The 19,829-nt window shown below is 40.0% G+C and overlaps 3 protein-coding genes across 8 annotated transcripts; 2 read left to right on the top strand and 1 right to left on the bottom strand.

Annotated features, from left to right (window-relative positions):
• Positions 1-1,427: 1,427 nt before the first annotated feature.
• On the top strand, positions 1,428-13,224 carry cblc (Cbl proto-oncogene C, E3 ubiquitin protein ligase). 6 transcript variants are annotated; one of them, XM_076109710.1, is made up of 13 exons: positions 1,428-1,651; positions 1,874-2,679; positions 5,862-6,008; positions 6,086-6,242; positions 6,686-6,807; positions 7,350-7,487; positions 7,576-7,663; positions 7,830-7,961; positions 9,957-10,127; positions 10,824-10,976; positions 11,285-11,343; positions 11,685-11,743; positions 12,549-12,745. In XM_076109710.1, the coding sequence occupies exons 2-13, from the start codon at positions 2,303-2,305 to the stop codon at positions 12,680-12,682; spliced, it is 1,737 nt and encodes a 578-aa protein (XP_075965825.1). In that variant the 5' UTR covers positions 1,428-1,651; positions 1,874-2,302; the 3' UTR covers positions 12,683-12,745. The 6 variants fall into 6 exon arrangements, with proteins under 6 accessions (XP_075965825.1, XP_075965826.1, XP_075965829.1 ...); XM_076109711.1 differs by having other exon boundaries at positions 1,429-1,651; positions 2,297-2,679; positions 12,549-13,224; XM_076109714.1 differs by having other exon boundaries at positions 1,429-1,651; positions 2,297-2,679; positions 11,288-11,343.
• Positions 13,225-13,491: 267 nt separating this feature from the next.
• Positions 13,492-15,231, bottom strand: LOC142969699 (trypsin-like; the record flags this gene model as incomplete). Its single annotated transcript, XM_076109707.1, has 6 exons — positions 13,492-13,644; positions 13,726-13,862; positions 14,213-14,376; positions 14,489-14,587; positions 14,812-14,968; positions 15,138-15,231. Coding segments are annotated over 6 exons (804 nt in total), but the record flags the coding sequence as incomplete, so codon positions are not given.
• Positions 15,232-15,239: 8 nt separating this feature from the next.
• Positions 15,240-18,328, top strand: LOC142969705 (trypsin-2-like). The gene is made up of 5 exons (XM_076109716.1): positions 15,240-16,287; positions 16,384-16,537; positions 16,616-16,875; positions 17,714-17,850; positions 17,940-18,328. Exons 1-5 carry the CDS (start codon positions 16,248-16,250, stop codon positions 18,090-18,092), a joined length of 744 nt encoding a protein of 247 aa, XP_075965831.1. The 5' UTR covers positions 15,240-16,247; the 3' UTR covers positions 18,093-18,328.
• Positions 18,329-19,829: the final 1,501 nt, after the last annotated feature.

The raw sequence follows: 19,829 nt of genomic DNA, 5'->3' as shown, positions 1-19,829 counted from the left end.
CCGGAGCCTCCGTGCTCGCACCACCAGACTTTCAAACAGCTTCGTCCGCCAGGCTGTTAGGAAGCTGAACTCTCTCCCTCCTCTCTTTTAAGACTCCCTATGTCTGACTGCTGCTAAATACAGAATGATAGTTTTTCTTAATATATATGTTGTCTAAATGTTTTTTTTTAAATCTATTTGCACTTTATTATCTGTATTCACTTTATATGTTGGACTGGAGAGAAACGTTTTTTCAACTCCTCTGTATGTTCGGTACATATTGAGAAATTGACAATAAAGCTGACTTTGACTAAAGAGAACTGGATACAGCGCTGAAGGCATCAATATATACAAAAAGGTTTGCCATAAATACAATGTAGGAAAAGCTGCCTGTAGTTCTATACTCAGGGAAAACATATCTGGCTGGTCATTCTGGATCTACTACTTGGTTTTCAGTGGAGGCTGTCATGCAGGCTAGAAGTGCACCACTGCCGTCTTCTGGTCAATGAACGCGGAGCAGACAACTTTATTTTACCCTTTAAAAAAAAAAGAAATTAAAAACATTTCCCACAAAGCCTGAAAAGAATAACTAAAAAGAAAACTATGTTTAAGTAACATAGTAAAAAACAAACAACAATTGCGTATTTAAACGAGTACAGATTCAGTCATCTGGCCTCGTTTAGATGACCACATTTATTAATGATGAGCCCTACACTGTGAATTCAGATTGATTTATATTTGAAGTGTAGTCCATAGGTGAATATAGAGACACTTTTTTAAACCACCGTACACCATGGTTTACCCATCATTTTCCATGCTAATGCGATAACTAATTTGCATGTAAAAGATAAATATTTATTGTTATATATCAAGGCTCATATAGGTATAATATACAAGTACATTTATTTTGAATATAATAATAATAAAATAAATACAATTCATTTCAAACCACAAATGTCAACCGCGTGGTGGCGTCACCAACGTCACCAGAATTCATTCTCTCGGGACCATAGATGTCTGGACACAATTTCATTGCAATCCATCCAACATTTATTAAAATATTTAAGTATGAACCAAAATTGTGGATGTACTGACAGACTGACTTTGCAGCAAAAATTCTGGTGAAATGCAAACTAAATCCATTTAATCTGCTGATAGGTTAAGATGATGGTTCTTTTTAACATGCCAACTGTTGGAGGTGACCTTTCCTTTGAACACACAGGCATACTGTCAGTTAGTAAGTAGTCTGACTGCTGTCTGGATACCACGTGCTACTTTAGTCACCGCTTTGATTCTAATGTTAAGGTATGAGTTCTCACCTCTCTGTCTTTCCATACTGCTTCTTCTTTGTGTCTCTTTCTTGATGTCACTCTCTCTCTCTCTCTCTCTCTCTCTCTCTCTCTCTCTCTCTCTCTCTCTCTCTCTTGCACTCCAGCAAAGAAAACAGACCTGTTTGGCTGGCTGCAACCAGGAAACCAATCAAAGGGTGCAGAGAGAGCGAGAGAGAGAACGCGAGGGTGACATCAAGAAAGAGAAACAAAGAAGAATCAGAAACATTTTAGCCAATGACAGAGGACATGTTTCCACTGTGATGTAAATAGTTGTCTCTTTTCTGTTGACCCTGACTGTGTGGGACTGGTGTGCTGCCGAGCTGTGCGCATGATGAACATCGGTAAGTGTGCTAGATAGGCTGAATATGTAGGGGTGGAGTGTGTTGGGATGGTAGAAGTTGAAACAGTTTCAGAGTTGAGTATCAGTGTCAGGCCCTCCCTTCCTTTGTTTTCAGTTCACACTTTCTCATGCTTGGCCTCTTGTGTTATATTGTTGATGTTGTGAAAGTCTTTTTAAAAACAGCCTCTGTATATTGTAAACATATTTTTGTATTTTTTTGAAGACCTGACTGAGGAGTAAGAGGCTACAAACGGACCAGAGTGGATCTCTGGGGCCAAAAGGCTAAGCTTCGAATGCATTTTTAGAGATGCCGTAATCAAACGTGCCATCCATTGTTTGATGATGTAATACTGTTGGATTATTATCATATGGATCAAGCATGGATGCTGTATGAGGAGGCTAAGATGTGTGTTTTTCAGATGAAGCTGGGAACTCACAAAAATCACTGTAAAGATAATAAATACCATCTTAAAACCTAAGCCAGTATGAATAGCTGCTCCTATTTTAGCTTATAAACCTTCACATATTCAAAAGAGAGCTTTCACATCTCTCAAAACAGTAGGACCATTATTACTTATTGTCACGCCCCCTTACACGGGGACAGGCTGACTTTTGAAGTTATTTTTGATTCACATCACTTCACAAGAGCGGAATGATGGCGGCAGCAAGTTCAGCAGCCTCCCTGAGCCCAAAATTGAGTTCCCAGCCCCCCACCAGTGGAGACCGGCGGCTGGTGGACAAGGCCCTCAAAAGACTGGACAAGCTCCGCCAGCTGTGCACTAATCCCCGGCTGGGCCTGAGGAACAGTCCACCGTACCTGCCAGAGTTGGTATCGGAGACAACAACACTGCTCACAAAGGTTTGGGAGCCCTACCGAGGCCCCGGGGCGGCAGGCGACCAGGTGCTCCGGGGAGATGAGGCCAAGTACCTGAGGGTCCATGTCAGAAACCTGCTGGATAAGACGGAGAGAGCTTTGCTGCTGTTTAAAGAGGGACGGGACAAAATGTTTGAGGAGACGTCCAGCTACAGGTAAGACGGACCCTGGCTGACATCTTTACACAAGAAAATAAATACTTATATAAATACATATATAAATAAATAAATATTATATATATAATTATCTAATCAAAGGCCTGATTCATTCTGTAATGATTGCGTCCTTTATCCTCTGGCCTTTTGAGCATTGCTCATGATAAAGTAATCATTCATTTTATAAGAGTCATGTTCTGTGCCATGTTGTTTCCAATTTTGGAGTACAAAACATCAATCACGAAACAATTCACTTATTAGTTGCTTGAGAGAACATTAATCAGCAACAATTTTGATTATCAATTCATTGTCTCAGTCATAGATCTGTGCACCGGCGACAGCGTTAACTCAGGAATGCGATATCTCAGGACCTGGACTGGTCATTGTGACCTCACGTCTCTCCAATTCTCGTGAACGCAAAATTTTTCAGTAGCCCCCTCGAGAGAATTATTTAAAATTTGGCTCAAAAGTCCACTTAGACTTAGGGATGAACCGATTAGAATTTGATAGTCAAAGATCAAGGTCACGGTGACTTCACAAAACACATTTTTGGCCAAAACTCAATTTCACACAAATGTCTAATAGGAACAAATTATGACATTTTGGACAGACATGAATTCAAACTGCAACTTGATTGTTTGGCGGAAGCATACGACTGCAAGGCGGTAATTCTAGTTTTGGACTGTTCGGAAAAAACATCGGAAGACATCATCTTTCCGCATTGTCTGACTCTCCTGACACTATCGAGCCATTTTTGTTTTATTTGCTCAGGTTTTGAGATATCTGTCTCTGATTTCTACTGAAGTAAAACTACATTCTTAAACAGCAACATTTATTTCCGGAAACAGTGTTTCCGATAATAATAACTCTGTGGATTACCCAGAATAACGGGGAAACGTTTTCTGTGAAGAGCTTGGAATCTTTGAGCGCAACAAATAAAATCCCATTCAAACAAACGAAATGTCGGAGACCTCGCAACCGGAACAATTAAAACCAAAACTTTCTGCGATCTCTTGGGCTCTTTACGCAGCCAATGCTCTTTAAACAAAAGTAAGAGAATCCAAAAATAGTCCTCTTTATTTGCATAACGTAAAAAGTCATAACCTAATAGTTGACAGTTACGATAGAAACCGCGTCTAACACTAAATTAAATAATTAAATTAACTCAAATAACTATGTTACACTATATATAGAAGCGCTTAATTAAATAATTTCCCCGGTTCCCACAAGTCAAATACTTCACTGTGTGCCAGAGAAGAAGAAAAAATGACAACATTCATTAAATTTGCTGTTTGGCTAAAGTGGATATTTTGGAGCAGCTTAAAAAGAGTGACTTTTTTATTTGGAGTTTGGGCTGCGTCTGCGTCTCTTGTTGGGACTACTAATGACGAAGATGGAAAAAGGGCCAAACCTGCATCTTTGAGATGCTAATTGGGAGGAAACTTGGCAAAAGCAACCTCAGTATGTGAGCAGCTTGGGAGAGAGACTGTCTGGCTTTAAACAGACATCTTTTACTGTATCTTCTAACCTGCATGCGGCCTAAATTCAGGACTATATCTCTTTCTTATATTTTTACATCTATCCGTCCATCCAATTGAGACAATTTTACTCTACTACACACACTGTGTGTAAATTGTTACAGACAAGATCTGCAAATCAGATATGTTTAGATTTATTGCGTCATCTTTCACATAATAGCAGATGGCCTTCCCACCGCAGCCAGGTCTGCATGAGCAGTCATGTGGCACAAATAGTGTTAGGTGTAATGTGGTTAAATGCACGGCAAATTTTGTAAATATCGTCTTTTGTATTTTTTATAACATCTTGCTACAATGTGCTCTTTTCTACTGCTTGTTTTCCCACCGACTCAGGCCACTAAGCTGCAGGCACTTAGTCTATTTCTAAAAACATTGACGGCTGGATGGTGAAAGATATTAGTCTCCCATTAGTAAGTGAATTTTCTATCATGTGAAGTTAAAAACAGAAGTGAGATACATCTGACGCTGGCGACAGAAGCAGTGACAGTGGAAGGTTTAATTAAGTGACACACTGGCTTCGACCTCTTCTGACTGGAATTGATGTAACACATGCAAATGTGCAAACTCCGGTTAAACATGCAACTAGAATTGTGAGCAGAAACAACATAAGAAGGGTGTTGTTTTTAGGGTGTTGTTTTTTAACGTTAATTCAAGTTAAAACATGTTGTCATGTAACGCAAAACAACTTTTTACCAAACAAACACGGATATTAAATCTCAATGGATTTTAGGATGCAGAAATAATTTGAATCTAGAACATATGAGCATTAATGTTAAAAGTGAGGGTCACTCAGAGCTAGCTTTAGGTTCTGCGTCTTGAAATTTCAAAGCTAAAATTTGGAAATGTTGAAAAATGCTTAAGAACAATTGATAGAATGTTAAAATCATATATGTAATGAGCCTAGGAGAGCCTGGAAAGAGAGTACAGTAAATACTGATAAAGACTGGTCTGGCCACTGGAACATTTTGTGGTATTTACAGACAAGCATGCAGCAGAGAGCATCCTGTTTGCTCGCTGGACTACCTGTTGTGTGTGTTTGCGTTTGTCTGTGTGTGTATCTATGGAAAGTATCAGCAATGCTTGTTTCAACTGGAAAGAAGGAGTAGAGTATCAAATGAACAACAGTTAGAGCTATGTTTCTCTAAAGAAAAGGTGATTGTAGAATTGTATCTTAACTTATTTCTTTTAATCTCTACACAATCGATTCATAGCCAATGCGTATAGTTTTTACCACGGTTGTCATTGCTGAACATACTTGCCTGGTTAGACAAACATGACTTCACCTGCACCTACAGTGCAAGTTGGAGTCTTAACTCTAAGATAGTTTATCTCTGCATACAAGTAGAATGCAAGAGATAGACATGAGTTGAAATAAAAAAGACTAAGGATTTTTCTGCAGATACAAATGTACCAGGCCTTTGACACTTGAACTGTAAGAATACTATAAGGAGGTGTGTGAGATGACGTTTATCAGTTTGAAACAAATGAGTTATTGGCCCACAAGATGGTCTTATGTATTTGTATAAGAGATCAAATGTATTTCAACACCACAGGGCCAGAAAAAATGTTGACGTGTCCAAACAAATTATATCATTTCTATTTCTGTATCAGCAACTGAAAGTCTGCTGTGTTTTTCATTCTCAGGAGGAACTTGACCAAACTGTCCTTGCTGTTCAGTCACATGCTCTGGGAGCTGAGGGCCATGTTTCCAGGGGGCGGTTTTCAGGGTGACGCCTACAGGGTGACTAAAACAGAGGCTGCAGAGTTTTGGATGCGTTCATTTGGAAACAAGTGAGTGTGGGTAATTTAATTTTTGCTGCCAAGTTGTGTGTCTACATTTGCTATCTGCTAATATTATGCTCTGACAGGTGTGTAGTGCAGTGGCATAGGTTCAAAGAGCAGCTGCGGAGTGTACACACATTTGAGGAAGGGATGGAGTCCATGGCCCTAAAGTCAACAATAGATCTCACCTGCAATGATCACATCACTGTGTTTGAGTTTGACATCTTCACTAGACTGTTTCAGGTAGGGTGAAATATTCCAATCAAAATTAATATACTGATTTCTTAAAGAAATAGTTTAACATTTTGGTAAATACGCTCAGTGGCTTTCTTGCCAAGAGTTAAGAAGATGGATACATCGCTCATATCTGCACCAAGAAATAGTCCGGCCATCATTTGTTGTACAATTCTAAACAAACAAGCTGTGATGTGTCAATTAGTCAATTTTGGAGGTGCTAGTAGGCAGATTTTGTTACAGAGCCAGGCTAGCTGGTTCCCCTGTTTCCAGTCTTCATGCTAAGCTAAGCTAACTGTAGCTCTACATCTAATGTACAGACATGAGAGAGGTATCTTCTCATCTACAACAACTCTTGGCAAGACAGTGCATAAGCCTTTTTTCCCCACAACAGTGAGCTATTCCTTTAATGATGAAACGTCATGAACATCCTGAGTCTCCTCTCATTTTAGCCCTGGGGGTCACTCATAAGGAACTGGAACCAGCTAGCGGTGACTCATCCCGGCTACATGGCCTTCCTCACCTATGACCAGGTTATAGGTCGTCTGGAACACTACCTGCACAGACCCGGCAGGTGAGGACGAGCACAGCAACAAACTCTGACTGATGCACTTCCTGGAGAAGATGATATATGTCACACATAGCTCAAAACTCAAATAGCACGATGGAGGATGTTGAGTACTCGAGTTCAAATCTGACAGTTGATCTAATTTGTAAGAAATCAGGTCCATGAAGCAACATAGAAACACAGCACTCCATCTTTAACTACCTGGCTATTCATTATGAAAAGTTGGGAAGAGGCTTTTTATTACTGGTAAAAGTACCATGTATTTCTTTTTCTCTTGAGTTTTTGGCATATATTTCATAGCTCATCAAACTCAGCAGCTCATGATAATAATCATCACTAGTATAGCTGTTTTAAGAATGAGAGGAATTGTATTGTAATTCATTTCTGAAATACAGAAAATAACAAAGTAAGTGCAGACCAAAGCCAGTCTTATTGCAAAAGACTAACGGACACCCAAAAACAAAATAATAATCAAGTGACATATCTGTTAACTTTAATGTCTACATGTAAACAAGTGTGATTTACAAGGATCTATTTCTCTCTCTTAGCTATGTATTTCGCCTGAGCTGCACAAGAATGGGCCAGTGGGCTATTGGCCATGTGACCAGTGGAGGTAGCATCGTCCAGACCATCCCCCAGAATACACCTCTCTATCAGGCACTCATTCAGGGCTTCAAGGAAGGCTGGTCAGGACAAACACACACATCTCTCTGCTTCATTTTTTTTCTTTGTTTGTGTTTTTTCTCTAAGTGCTGTGTGCTTCTGTGCCTGCAGCTACTTGTACCCAGATGGCCGTGATGTGAACCCCGACCTGACAAGCTTGTATGAACCGGCCCAGAGGGGCAAAGTCAAAGTTACAGAAGTAAGATGATGCTCTTCATGCCCCTTCATCAATTAATCAAACTGCCAACAGGATCCTGAGGCTTTACCAAGACATAACATAAATCATATCCTGGATTGTTCTCTCATCGTTTTCCGTCTTGTCTCTCTTGTCCATCCACCCACACCGCCACTGTAACATCTAACAGGAGCAGTATGAGCTTTACTGTGACATAGGCAGCACCTTCCAGCTGTGTAAGATCTGTGCAGCGAGGGATAAGGACACTCGTATCCAGCCCTGTGGGCATCTCCTGTGCCAACCCTGCCTTACAGGCTGGCAGGTATGAATCCACATCCACCTACTCATTGTAGCCTAACTGTACAGTATTTCAAAACGCATGCTAGTCTTCAGCCGCTTTCTTCTTATTACTGACATGTTATATAGACTTTTACTTTAACCGTTTTGTGTGTTTAGTGGAGGGAAACAGTCAGGTTGACTAAACTAGATTTATTTCTGTATTTTTATGTGGTTTGGAGTTTATGTCAAAAATATGCAAGTGTTTAACAAAGTGATGTTCACGTTCTTTATAATATATAAGATAACCCTCACAAATCAATGACATGACTGATATATTCATTTCAAACCAATAATGTCAAATTTCTCAGTATCTCCACATAAAATGTTTCACTGAAATGAAGAATTGGAGAGAAATGGTTTTATCTGCGCAAAACGTTCCTCAATTTAAAAAAAATCAAAATGAACATAGTCTTGCTTTAAAAACACTATGAACCACAGCTAATTCTATAAGGTTCTATAATGTCATCCACATCTTTCTATTAAGTTTATGTGGAATTGTTACACTTCCCTTTTCAGGAAATAAGAGCATTTTTTTTTAGATACATTGCATCAGTCAGACAATATTTCAGGAAATATTCACACCTGTGCTTGTGAATTGGGTCATTCAGGCCACAAAAAGAGCTGTGGACTCCACATTTAAACCATCTTAAACCAATTATTTGCATGAGCAAATAGTTTGATAACTTATCGGAAAGACAAGCACAAAGCTCGGTTCAATGGTTAAAAAAAGAAAAGGGCTGTGAAGTGAACCATTACTATGACAGATGCCATGCAGTATGCAAACTGACAACTGTAAAAGTCTAGACGGGGACTGATAACATCTATGTAAATGTAAATGAGTGTTATACGGTTGACCTTCAATGACCTTCAATCACATTTGACCAGTTTAGATGGCAACCAAATCCCAAAAGTCTGTCTGAAAATGTTATCTTCACATGGACAGCATGTCCTGTGTGCACTTTTCTCCCGACTTCCTACTTCCTCTTTTTTAGAATGACATTGAAGACATCCAGTCAGAATTAAAACTGCTGCTACAGCTTCATGTCAGCCAACCACTAGCCTCCAATCTGTTCTGGAGGTGTTTACGTCTTTGCAAAGATGCAGAGCAGCATGTCCTGACATTTGGCTGATGACTTCCTGTGTGAGCACAGGCTCACATCCTCCTCAAACTGCATCGGTCACATTCACTTTGTTCACAAGTGTGTGTGTGTGTGTGTGTGCGTGAGAGAGAGAGAAAGACTGACAGGAAAAGAAAATTAAACATGCTTTGTGGACGTTAGACAATGGAAAAGTTGTAAGTTAGTCTAGATTGTGGTCAACCACACTTCCTCATCAACAGCAAGTTTACAATACAACTCAAAGACCTTCACAAGCACTTAAACTCTGAACTAAATCACAATTTCAAAGCCATCTGCACACATTTGCAGCTGAATCCCAAAAGCTACCAAAAGATTACCAAAGTTATTTTACAAGATTAACAAAGCAGTGTGGGAAAGTAAAAGATTTTTAAATAGACCAAATAATAGTTTATAGTTTAACGTATATCAGTCAGACAAACTGCAAATAGATAAAAGGAGCAATCTGAAAAACCATGTCAACTATATGGACAGAATGTATATAATGTAAAGACGTGGTTACAGGAATAAAAAAAATAAGAAATGTATGAACGCCATAAAACCTGGAGAGACACTAAGCCTGTATGCTTGAGCAATGAAAGTAAAATGTTACGACAATTCATCTTTATCTGGTTTACATTCGGGGGAAACCGCAATCTACAGTCTGTTGAACCTGGTGGTTTCCACCTCCTTCATCTTTTTCGGAAAACTGGTGCCTTTATTCTTTGAAGAGAAGTCCAACATATTCCACTACACTTCAAAGGAGACAAAGCTGCTCTCAAGACAACGGGTGACAATGGGTTTCTACATTCATTTAGTGTTTCCATTACCCTGTCAATGACCTGTCGTTGAAAACTATCTAGCAGAAGTCAGCTGGCCACACCTGCCCATACTGTCGCTGCGACATCAGAGGAACAGAGTCCATCCTCGTCGAGCCCTACCAGCCAGGCAGCGGTCAGTGGGAGGAGGAGGAGGAGGAGGAGGACCATGAGGACATCGAACTGATGGTAAAAGAAATGGCTGCCCTGAGGAAGGTGTGTGAATACATTTCTGTATATGATCATTTGTTTTGTTTAATTCCAGCCGGTCTGTCAGTTAGTACACCACTTCGGTCCAGAACGAAAATGCTCAACACTTACTGTGTGGATTGACTTGACATTTGGTGGAGACATTGGTGATTCTCAGAGGAGGAATTTGTTGATCCCCTGACCTTTTCTCTTGTGCCACAATGAGGTTGACATTTGTATCATTCATGTGCCTCTCATTGTCATAACCATTTTGATTCCTTAACGTTTCATCTAGTTCCATTATCAGGGCAATGTTTTGCAATGTAATGTATCCAATACTTTGGTTTGGGACCAAATACCTGCAAAACTAATGACATTTGCATCAGCCTCATCTGTACTTTGTTTTTAGTGCTAATTGGCAGATGTTAATGTGCTAAACTAACATTGTGAACGTGGTAAACATTACCTGCTAAACATCAGCATGTTATAGTTGTCAATGTGAGCATATTGACATTAGCATTTAGCTCAACGCATTGCTTTGGTACCACTAGCATGGCTGCAGACTCTTTGTATTGTTGTTGGTGTCCGTCTGCAACTCATTCAATTCAGTACATGCTTGAAGTTCAGTTATTTAGAAGGTTTTGTATCAGTTTGCAACATGCACTCCTCCAGAGTCCTTTTTTTTAAAATTCCTCACTGACTGCCTACATTTTCTCTCAACAGTTCTCAAGTTTGGATTACCAGGTTCCCAGGTCCCACCTCAGCGCTCCACCTCTGCTCCCTAAAAAAAGCACAACCCCACACTGTCCATCTCCCTCCAGTCAATCCCCAACATCAGAAACCAAGACTCTGGACCAACACTTCCCCTCCCGTTCAGTAAGTTCCCACAGACACTCAAGCTATATGCCTATTGATGCTGTATTGCCTCTTGGCAGTTCAATGATGATGTGTTAAGTTTCTCCATTCCCCACAGAGAAACTCTGAGGAATGTTAATGCATGCACAGTATGCTCACCAACTACAGTGTGAATATGTGTAGTAGCCAGGGATGAAAGAAACTAATTACATTTAGTCAACTGTTACTGTAACAAAGTGATTTCTTTTTCAGTAAGTAAGTATTGTATTTACCTTCATCCCTCCTAGTGGCTGGTGGCTGCATCTTTGTGACATGTTTTCTCTCGTCAGCAGGCTCAGAGTGGCAATGACGCACGTAGAATAAACAAAAAACAGACAAAAATGAAAAGGTAAGACTCTGTTTAAACTGATTGTGCAGTTTGTTTTGTAGTTATGTGTTTGTAGGTTTCACCTTAAATTGCACGTGTCTTTATGCATATTTCTCCTTTAATTTGTTTATCTATACAATAAAAGCATAGTAATAAAAAGAACATTGTAAACAAGGGATATTTAGTATATATATATATTATAGTGGACTGTTTTACTAAACTAGATTCACACACAAATATGACAATTATTATTATGTTTGCAGTGTTACTAATCATCAGTAAAGAGTATCATGCTAAAGACATATATTGGAGTTGATTAAATGATTAACCAATGTTTCCATTTCATGTTGTTCTGTTTTAAGCAGCGCTGAATTAATCACAGAAGCAAAGTTTTCGTCTTCTGCTCAGAAGAGTGTCGACAGTAAGTCACGGCATTTTATAACCTATAATCCTGAACTGTGCACTGTGTTGAAATATAAATATAATTGAGATTATTCTACACTATGCAGATAATGTAATCTGAAAAATGTAAAATGGTTATAAGCTGGTAGCTCCAAAATTGTTTTAAAAAAAGAAGTTAAATCCTCCCCATATTCAGAAATTGATAGCATACGGGGAACACTCGTAACAAAAGAAGCCCACATTTTTATTGAAATAATATTACCATGATTAGGAACTGCATGTTTCTTTTCATGGATGTTTCTCATTTGGTTCTTTTATGCAAATGAATCTTTTCTTTCCTCACAGAAGTCTGTTTCCGAATGAATCTTGCTAACCCGACTCCTCCATCTAGTTATTTTATTGTTCCTAAATGAAATCTATTCATAGACCCTTTCACATCAGACATTTTGACAATGAATGCTGCCTCCGTTCCAGCAATTATTGCAATGCAATGCAGCAATTAATACTGCGATTAGTGACGCTTTTGTTTGGCAGGTCCAAATGTTTGCTGTGGAGATAAGTAGATTCTACTTTAGTTTCACTCCCAGTGTTTTACCCTCATGTCATGCCCACCATGCAATGGCTTTGAGACCATTTATGTAAGCATTCAGTCTTCTCAATTCCAGTAAAAAGTTACTACTCAAAACTTCATTGGTAACTCATAATCTAATACAAGTCTCAGCTAGAATTGTTTCATTCATCTAGAAAGCGGATACATAAAATGAAACATGAATATTTCACAGCTAAGCCATTTGAGTATGATCTCTTTTTGTGTTCATGTGTAGGTGGAGCAGCATTGCTCGTACCTTCCAGTCCAGTCAAACAGAGACGAAGACATGAAGAGAGGGAGGTGTGGAGAGCAGGGCTCAGAGAAGACAAATGTGACCTGGGAGAGATGACGAGAAGAATGTCGTCCTGATAGAAAAGCAACCTCCACAAAATACAGACTCTTTTATTAAAATGAGAAATACTTGAGGACTAACACATCTCCAATCCGGAAATCCGTCCTCATTGAATGTAAGAATAGTTGCTGGTGTCATGTCTAACTGTAAATGACCGTGTGTCAACCACACTGCTGAAGTTGTGATGAGTGCGTGGGACTGACAGGAAACCTGCTAACAGAGGCCTCCTACTGTTCAATAATCACACTCATTACCTCCACAGTAGGTTCACTGATTCTTTCAAATTAAATTGTTTTCTGAGCCTCCATGAAATAATATAAATTAATGAAAGACTTGATATTTGAAAATGTAATATATTATGAACAAACGAAGGGGGGCAATCACATATAGTGAATATATGAAACATTAGAAACATGCTACCTCGTCATTTAACCCATTCCTTAAGTTTGTTCTTATGAATAAGTTATGTGAATAATTAAATGTTTCTATGTAAGTACACCAAACAGTCTTTCATGGTATTAAAATCAAACAAATAAAACTGTAACTGCCATATACTTAAGCTCCGATAGTTTCATTTGGTGGTTTTGTTTTCTCTCATTATGGATGTGAACAGACAAATGAAAATTGAATATATACCAAGTGGTTTTATTTAGTTTTCTACGTTATAGCACGTGTGTTGATTTTGGATATTTGAGCAAGAAAACTTCATAGGAGACAAGGCATCAGAGAAAGACAGAAAAGTAAAGTCAGGGCTGTTAAAGAAAATAGGACTGAGGGGAACCAGTCGAAACAGTAAAGAAAAGTAAAGTGAAAATTGGTCATTTCTTCAGGGATTGGCTGCGAAGGTTTCGTCAATCCAGCCGAGGAACTGACACACTTTGACGTAGACGCCGGGGTAGTTAGGCACGGCACATCCCTGACCCCATGACACCAGGCCTTGGAGCTCTCCGGCACACACCAAAGGGCTGCCAGAGTCACCCTGACAAAGTAAGCGTGAGCATGCAATTAATTCTTAATTAATTAATACCAGTTAGTGTTTGGAAGTTATTGTAAAACTCACATTGCATGCGTCTCTGCCTCCATCCATGTATCCGGCACACACCATCCTGGGAGAGATCATGTCAGGATAGGCGTTCTTACAGTCCCGGTTATCCACTATGGGCACATCCAAACACTGCAGAAGGGTGGGCATGTACACTGTAACAGACAGAACAGAAATAGTCATGAAAAACCAATAATGTTATCGTCCGTTTGACCAGCTTGTCTGTGACTCCCACTCCCAAGCCCATTTGTTCCTACTAAATCTAAAATCAGTGAATCTATATGTAACCTATGAAAACATACAACAAATATATACATACATTTTGTAAAAAGAAAACAGCTGGACACTGTTTTCTGTGCAAAAGTCACTCAAACAAGATTACGTTTGTTGGGGACTATTCTCATCTGCGGATTAATAAACATCTGGTGCCCTAGTGAGTATTTTAGGCAGCTGAAAGGTTTAAGTGGAGTGAGCTACATGTCAAACTACATTATAATCAACCCACCCTCGCCATCGCTGGCAGTGTTGCCCCAGCCAGACACAGAGCAGGGGAGCCCCGCCATTGGGCACCCTGTGGGCAATGGGATGGGTGCGACTGCTGCGGTCACCTCCACTGGTTGGAAGAGCTTGATCAACATTATGTCAAAATCCAGAGTCTGGTAGTCATAACTGCACACACAGAAAAATGAAATAAGCTTTAGACTGTAGCTGTTTCTCTGCACTGAATAAATGAATCAGACAAAAATGAAATCATGCAATGGTTTCTTCAATTTTTACTCACCTAGGGTGCCAGATGATGTTTTCGGTCTTCATGAGCTGCTCTGTACGCTCAAACACTCGAATATCATGTTCTCCCAGCATGATCTGCATGGCATAGGGACTGAGAGAGGAAGTGAAATATTCCAATTAGAATGTGGGAGCAGAACAAGCTTTCACATATTATATATATACATATTACATTATGTTTCATATATATTTCTCTACATCTCAAAGGGAAAAAATGCATAAAAATCAAGCAAGACACATGACAAAAACAACCTGGCAACGAGAGGATAATGCTTATAAGATTAGAAAATAATCTTTTCTCCATTGATGCATACTTACTTGTACCAACAGTGAGCAACGGAGAGCACCCACTGCTTGTTGATAAGCACCCCACCACAGAAGTGGTAACCATAGTTGAGGGAGGCCATGAACGGACGAGAGTGAGGATCACACTCATGCCCGCCAATGATTCTGCCATCTTCTCGGGGAACTGCCGCTGCTACACGCACACACAGAGAAAGAGACACATCTGTGTTAAAGTTATCTTCAACTACAACTTTGCATCACATTTATGAAATTGCTGACATTACAGTACGGCTTTGTGTGTGTGTGTGTGTGTGTGTGTGTGTGTGTGTGTGTGTGTGTGTGTGAGTGTGTGTCTTTACCAGCAGCTCCGATCATCAGCAGCAGAGCCAGCAGTCTCATGGTGTCAGGTGAAAGATCAGAAGATACCTGGACACACCTTGGCTCATATTTATATCCCACCAGCCTCGCTCTGCTCGCCCCCCCCCCCCCTGCCTCCCTGCCCCCTTACCCCCGTCCTCATCTCCTCCCTCTCTCTCTGTTGACCCCATTCGTGTCCTAACAGTCTTGGCACTAAGTTCCCATTTTTGTGTGTGGGCACTTCTGCCCTATCGTAGCACACCCCCTGTGGTTATGTCATCTGTGCACCTCATTTACAAATATGGACCAAGGTCTTCACACATTTAACACCTGTTTAAGGTTCTCTCATGGGTCACTTATTGTTGGCAAGCTGCAACATCAAACATTGAAAACAGTTATATAACCTTCTTTTAGCTTCAGGGCCAATTTAAGGTAAAAAGGAGAAAATTACAGCAATAACTGTTGTTTTTAACCAAGAGACTCCATGGCAAATATATTATGAATAATAATTTGGTTGAAGAAAAAAAAAAGTCCTGTTTTCTGGCTCCGCTTTGGGTTCCACTTGAACAAAAGCCAAGAGAGGTGAGAAAGAGATCATCTGTCGTCTGAAGCAGAAAACTAAAATGTTGTCTTTTTCTGTTTCTGTGTCAGACTTTAAGCTCTAATGAGTGCAGAATAAGTTATTGTCTTCTATTGTATTCAACCTATATGTAATAACATGTTATGGCTGGAAACAATACTTTTGTGTGGTGTCTGCTAAAAATGTGTGTCCCATACAAAGAATAGGCACATTTATTTATTTAGGTGAAAGGTGCAGAAAATGATCCGTCTAAAACAGAGTACAGAAAACACTCTCCAAGGCCAAACATATGTAAGATGTGGCTCACTTATTAACTGAAAGGATGAACGTGGCACATGAAAAGATAAGGTTATTTTTCAGGGCAGTGATAAGGGAGGTAGGAAATTCGGGGGTGGGTGTGTATTGGGTGGAGGTATGGAGGTGTGGAGGAGGAGGGAGAGCATGGAAAGACACAGAGTAGTTCAGGTATAAATGCAGTGGATGACAGATCATTCACATCCAGTCTGGTGTATAGACTCGAGTCAGCCACAAGATGATTGGCCTGATTGTTGTCATGCTCCTGGGCGCTGCAGGTAAAGTATATCTGCAGCATGCGCAACAATTGTAGGGTAAAGAAGAACTGTAACTATTGTAAATATGACAAATTTTGTTTTTCTTTTACACCACAGCTGCAGCACCTACGGATGATAGGATTGTGGGTGGCTACCAGTGTGAAGTCCATTCTCAACCCTGGCAGGTGTCTCTCAACATCGGCTACCACTTCTGCGGCGGCTCCCTCATCAACGACCAGTGGATCGCCTCTGCTGCCCACTGCTGGCAAAAGTGTGTATACGATTGAATGTTTTTGTATGAATTAATTTATGAGGATTATGAAAATGTTGTCGTTTGTCTCCACTTCAGCCCCTTTGCGCAGATTGCCGTCTTGGGTGACAACCACATCTGGATGAACGAGGGCACGGAGCAGTTCATGTCAGTGGATGCCATCTACTGGCATCAGAGTTACGACTACCAGACCATGGACTACGACATCATGCTGATGAAGCTGGCGCACCCCGTCACCGTGAACCAGTACGTCAAGCCTGTCGCCCTGCCCAAAGCCTGCCCCACACCTGGGGACATGTGCACAGTGTCTGGATGGGGCAACATCTACACTGATCAAGGTGAGGAAGCAAATCTTCACATTAAAAGGTCATCAACAAAATGTTGTTCATGACACTCTGGTCTTCTATAGATTTACAACACATTATAACAAACGCCTCTAATAAAAGTTCCCCCATTGTGTTTTAGTAGAAGTGGACCACCTCACCTTGAACAGAGACAGTCTTAGCTGCTATCACAAAAATTATCAATTGAACTTTTATGAAATAAAACATTAACCAGGCAGGCAGAAAATGTCATATATTTAAAGACTATTGATATTTATATATATATTAATATGTAACAGTGATTTTAACAATCAAGATATATTAAATCATTTTCTAAAAACATACACAAGACAAACAAAACCAGTTATCTTATTTCTAGCCGATGACTAGATGGATCTGCTAACATGAGGATTGATTCCTGCTAACCAGCGGAATTGTATCAGCTGTTGCTAAGCTAATATATCACAAGCTAATGCTAACAGCTCTGTGACTTGCTTGAAAACTTTGTCTCCAGCAGACTTCTTTATGTTTTTTAATCTAGTTTTTTGAAACCAAAGTGAAACCAGGTTCTAAATATAAATAAGCACTTGGTGGATACATACTGGATAAAATGCTGAATCAAAAATCTAAAGATTGACAGGCTTGTCATAGCCTATCTAGTTATGGTTGCTAAAGTACGACAGGAAACCTTCACTATTCAAGGGTGGTGGATCATTTATTACTCTTGGCAGATAAATTAAAACCAAATTGCTGCACTTTCTAAGCTTCATAAAAGTCGACATTTTGGAGATAGCCACAGTGGTTTGATATAATATGGTCATGTTGAATCTTTTTTTCTTGCTCTTATCTGCAGTGTTCAACCCGTTTTACCTGCAGTGTGTGGACGTCCCCATTGTGTCTAACAAGGACTGCGATGGTTCCTACCCCGGCATGATCACTGGCCGCATGGTGTGCGCTGGATACCTGGAGGGAGGCAAGGATGCTTGTCAGGTATTTCCACACAATTACACAGAAAAGAAAAACATGTTTAATGGGATGCATTGCTGGAAGGAATAAACTTTTCTCTCTTACCTGCTCAGGGTGACTCTGGTGGTCCTCTGGTGTGTAATGGAGAGCTGCAAGGTATTGTCTCCTGGGGCCAGGGCTGCGCTCAACCCAACTACCCGGGCGTTTACACCAAAGTCTGTTCTCTGATGCCCTGGATCAACGATATTCTCTCCAGATACACCTAGGCTGTGAGCTCCCATCACAGAGCTACGTGGGAGAGGGGAAACCAGAGGGAGATTTAAACTGAGAGAGTCAGGAGGCGGTGGTGGGTAGTGTCAAAAAGAAAAGCAGTGGGAGAGCAACTGGGAGCCATGATGACAAACAGTGGGGGGGGGGGGAGAGAGAGAGAGAGAGAGAGAGAGAGAGAGAGAGAGAGAGAGAGAGAGAGAGAGAGAGAGAGAGATGTGACATGTGTTTAGTCAGGGCACAATCAATAAAATCTACAATTTTGTGATGCATCACTGTGTACATTATTGTTGACATTAGTATCTGCTCCCAATGCGGCAATACTGTTTTCTGGGTTTGTTTCAAGTCAGTGGTGACATTTCCACCAAAAAACATATAAACCACAATCAAACAGTTACAGTTAATGTCAGTACACTGTAAAAAGTCACAACATTGCATCAGCTTGTGAGCAAATCTAACATATTGTGTGTGAATTGGCCTTTTCTTGACCCACATCAACAATCAATCCATGAGTTTCTCATCAAAATAAGACACACAAAGTGTTGCGTTCACCTGTTAACAAGTGTATTGAGCATTGGTGTTTAGCATTCAAAAGCTGCATGAATAGTGGTAAAAAGGTTTTGTTAGTCTTTTCCTCTTTTTTTTGTCGCAGCACTTGAATAGGCTTCTGCTCTCATTTTGATTTTCTGTCTCCTGAGTGCAGAAGGCTTTATAAACCTGGAAAGGAAGGGTGCAGATGCTGCAACACCCCATTTATCAATGTCAGAATCCGACAAGAATCTGAAGAGGAGTTAGACTTCCATTGAAATGTGTTCAATGATTTCCATTTACAACCGAGAACTTGGTCTCTACCAAAAATCTGGTGGCAGAGAAATCAAATAAAACAGACAGTATGTTTCCTCAGCAGGTCCTTTTTTTGGACTCATACTCTCCTTCCTTTAGTTTAAAAGGATGATGCTAAAGAAATTCATTCTGTGAGGTTTCTAATAATGTGGTGCTCTACTGTTCTTCAAGAGAATGAAAGAAAAAGTTTCTTTATTTTTTTAAATAAGCTTTTGAAGTCACTTTAGGCTGAGCAAAAAAAAAAACAGATAGGACCTGATGCAACACAAGCTTGAAGTCACACATTTTCAATTGATCATCTGTTACTAAAAAAAGAAAATCATCACATTAAACTATCACCATCATTCAGGTAAACAACGTGATGCCCCAAAACACTGCAATTACTTTGACCCTTCAACAAGAATAGAAATGCCCTTCTTACCATAATTGCCTTATTTTCTTGCCCATGAAAGGTTAGTTGAAGCTGTTGGTTGTAAAGCAGCAGTCAGTCATGTTGAAAGTGATGGCACACATCTTGTTTAACACTTTTGCAGCAAGCAATAGATTGTCGGAAAAATCAATGGGAAGTTGCACAGAAATGTCTCCCATCTGCTCTTCACAGACAGCAATGTGGATTATCCCTCATCATCATCACCATCACCATCACCATCATCACAGTGAAACAAGACACAGAAAGAGATGAGGTGATGAAATGGAATATGACAGATTAGTAAATCAATTACTAAATGTAAAACATTAAAGTCCCTTTTAAAAATCGTTTTATATATCCATGTATAATAAATGTATTCCTATTCTAAATGCTGGGAAATTAAGTTGAATTATTAATTGAAAACAACCGCCACAGACATCTCTACTCTAATGAGTCGTGAGACTTCGAGTACTATGCAGAAGTA

Source organism: Anarhichas minor, unplaced genomic scaffold, assembly GCF_050575085.1.
Source record: "Anarhichas minor isolate MPS153535 unplaced genomic scaffold, ASM5057508v1 ptg000041l, whole genome shotgun sequence".
Taxonomy (NCBI): domain Eukaryota; kingdom Metazoa; phylum Chordata; class Actinopteri; order Perciformes; family Anarhichadidae; genus Anarhichas; species Anarhichas minor.
Note: the sequence above shows the minus strand (reverse complement) of the source record. Positions and strands in the feature narration are given on the sequence as shown.

Bases quoted from the DNA above. Each gene is read 5' to 3' on its own strand.
- cblc (XM_076109711.1), top strand. From the start codon at position 2,303: ATGATGGCGGCAGCAAGTTCAGCAGCCTCCCTGAGCCCAAAATTGAGT. The intron at 6,243-6,685 runs GTAGGGTGAAAT...CTCTCATTTTAG, and splicing joins TCTTCACTAGACTGTTTCAG to CCCTGGGGGTCACTCATAAG. The intron at 10,128-10,823 runs GTGTGTGAATAC...TTCTCTCAACAG, and splicing joins AAATGGCTGCCCTGAGGAAG to TTCTCAAGTTTGGATTACCA.
- LOC142969705 (XM_076109716.1), top strand. From the start codon at position 16,248: ATGATTGGCCTGATTGTTGTCATGCTCCTGGGCGCTGCAG. The intron at 16,538-16,615 runs GTGTGTATACGA...TCTCCACTTCAG, and splicing joins GCTGCCCACTGCTGGCAAAA to CCCCTTTGCGCAGATTGCCG. The intron at 16,876-17,713 runs GTGAGGAAGCAA...TCTTATCTGCAG, and splicing joins CAACATCTACACTGATCAAG to TGTTCAACCCGTTTTACCTG.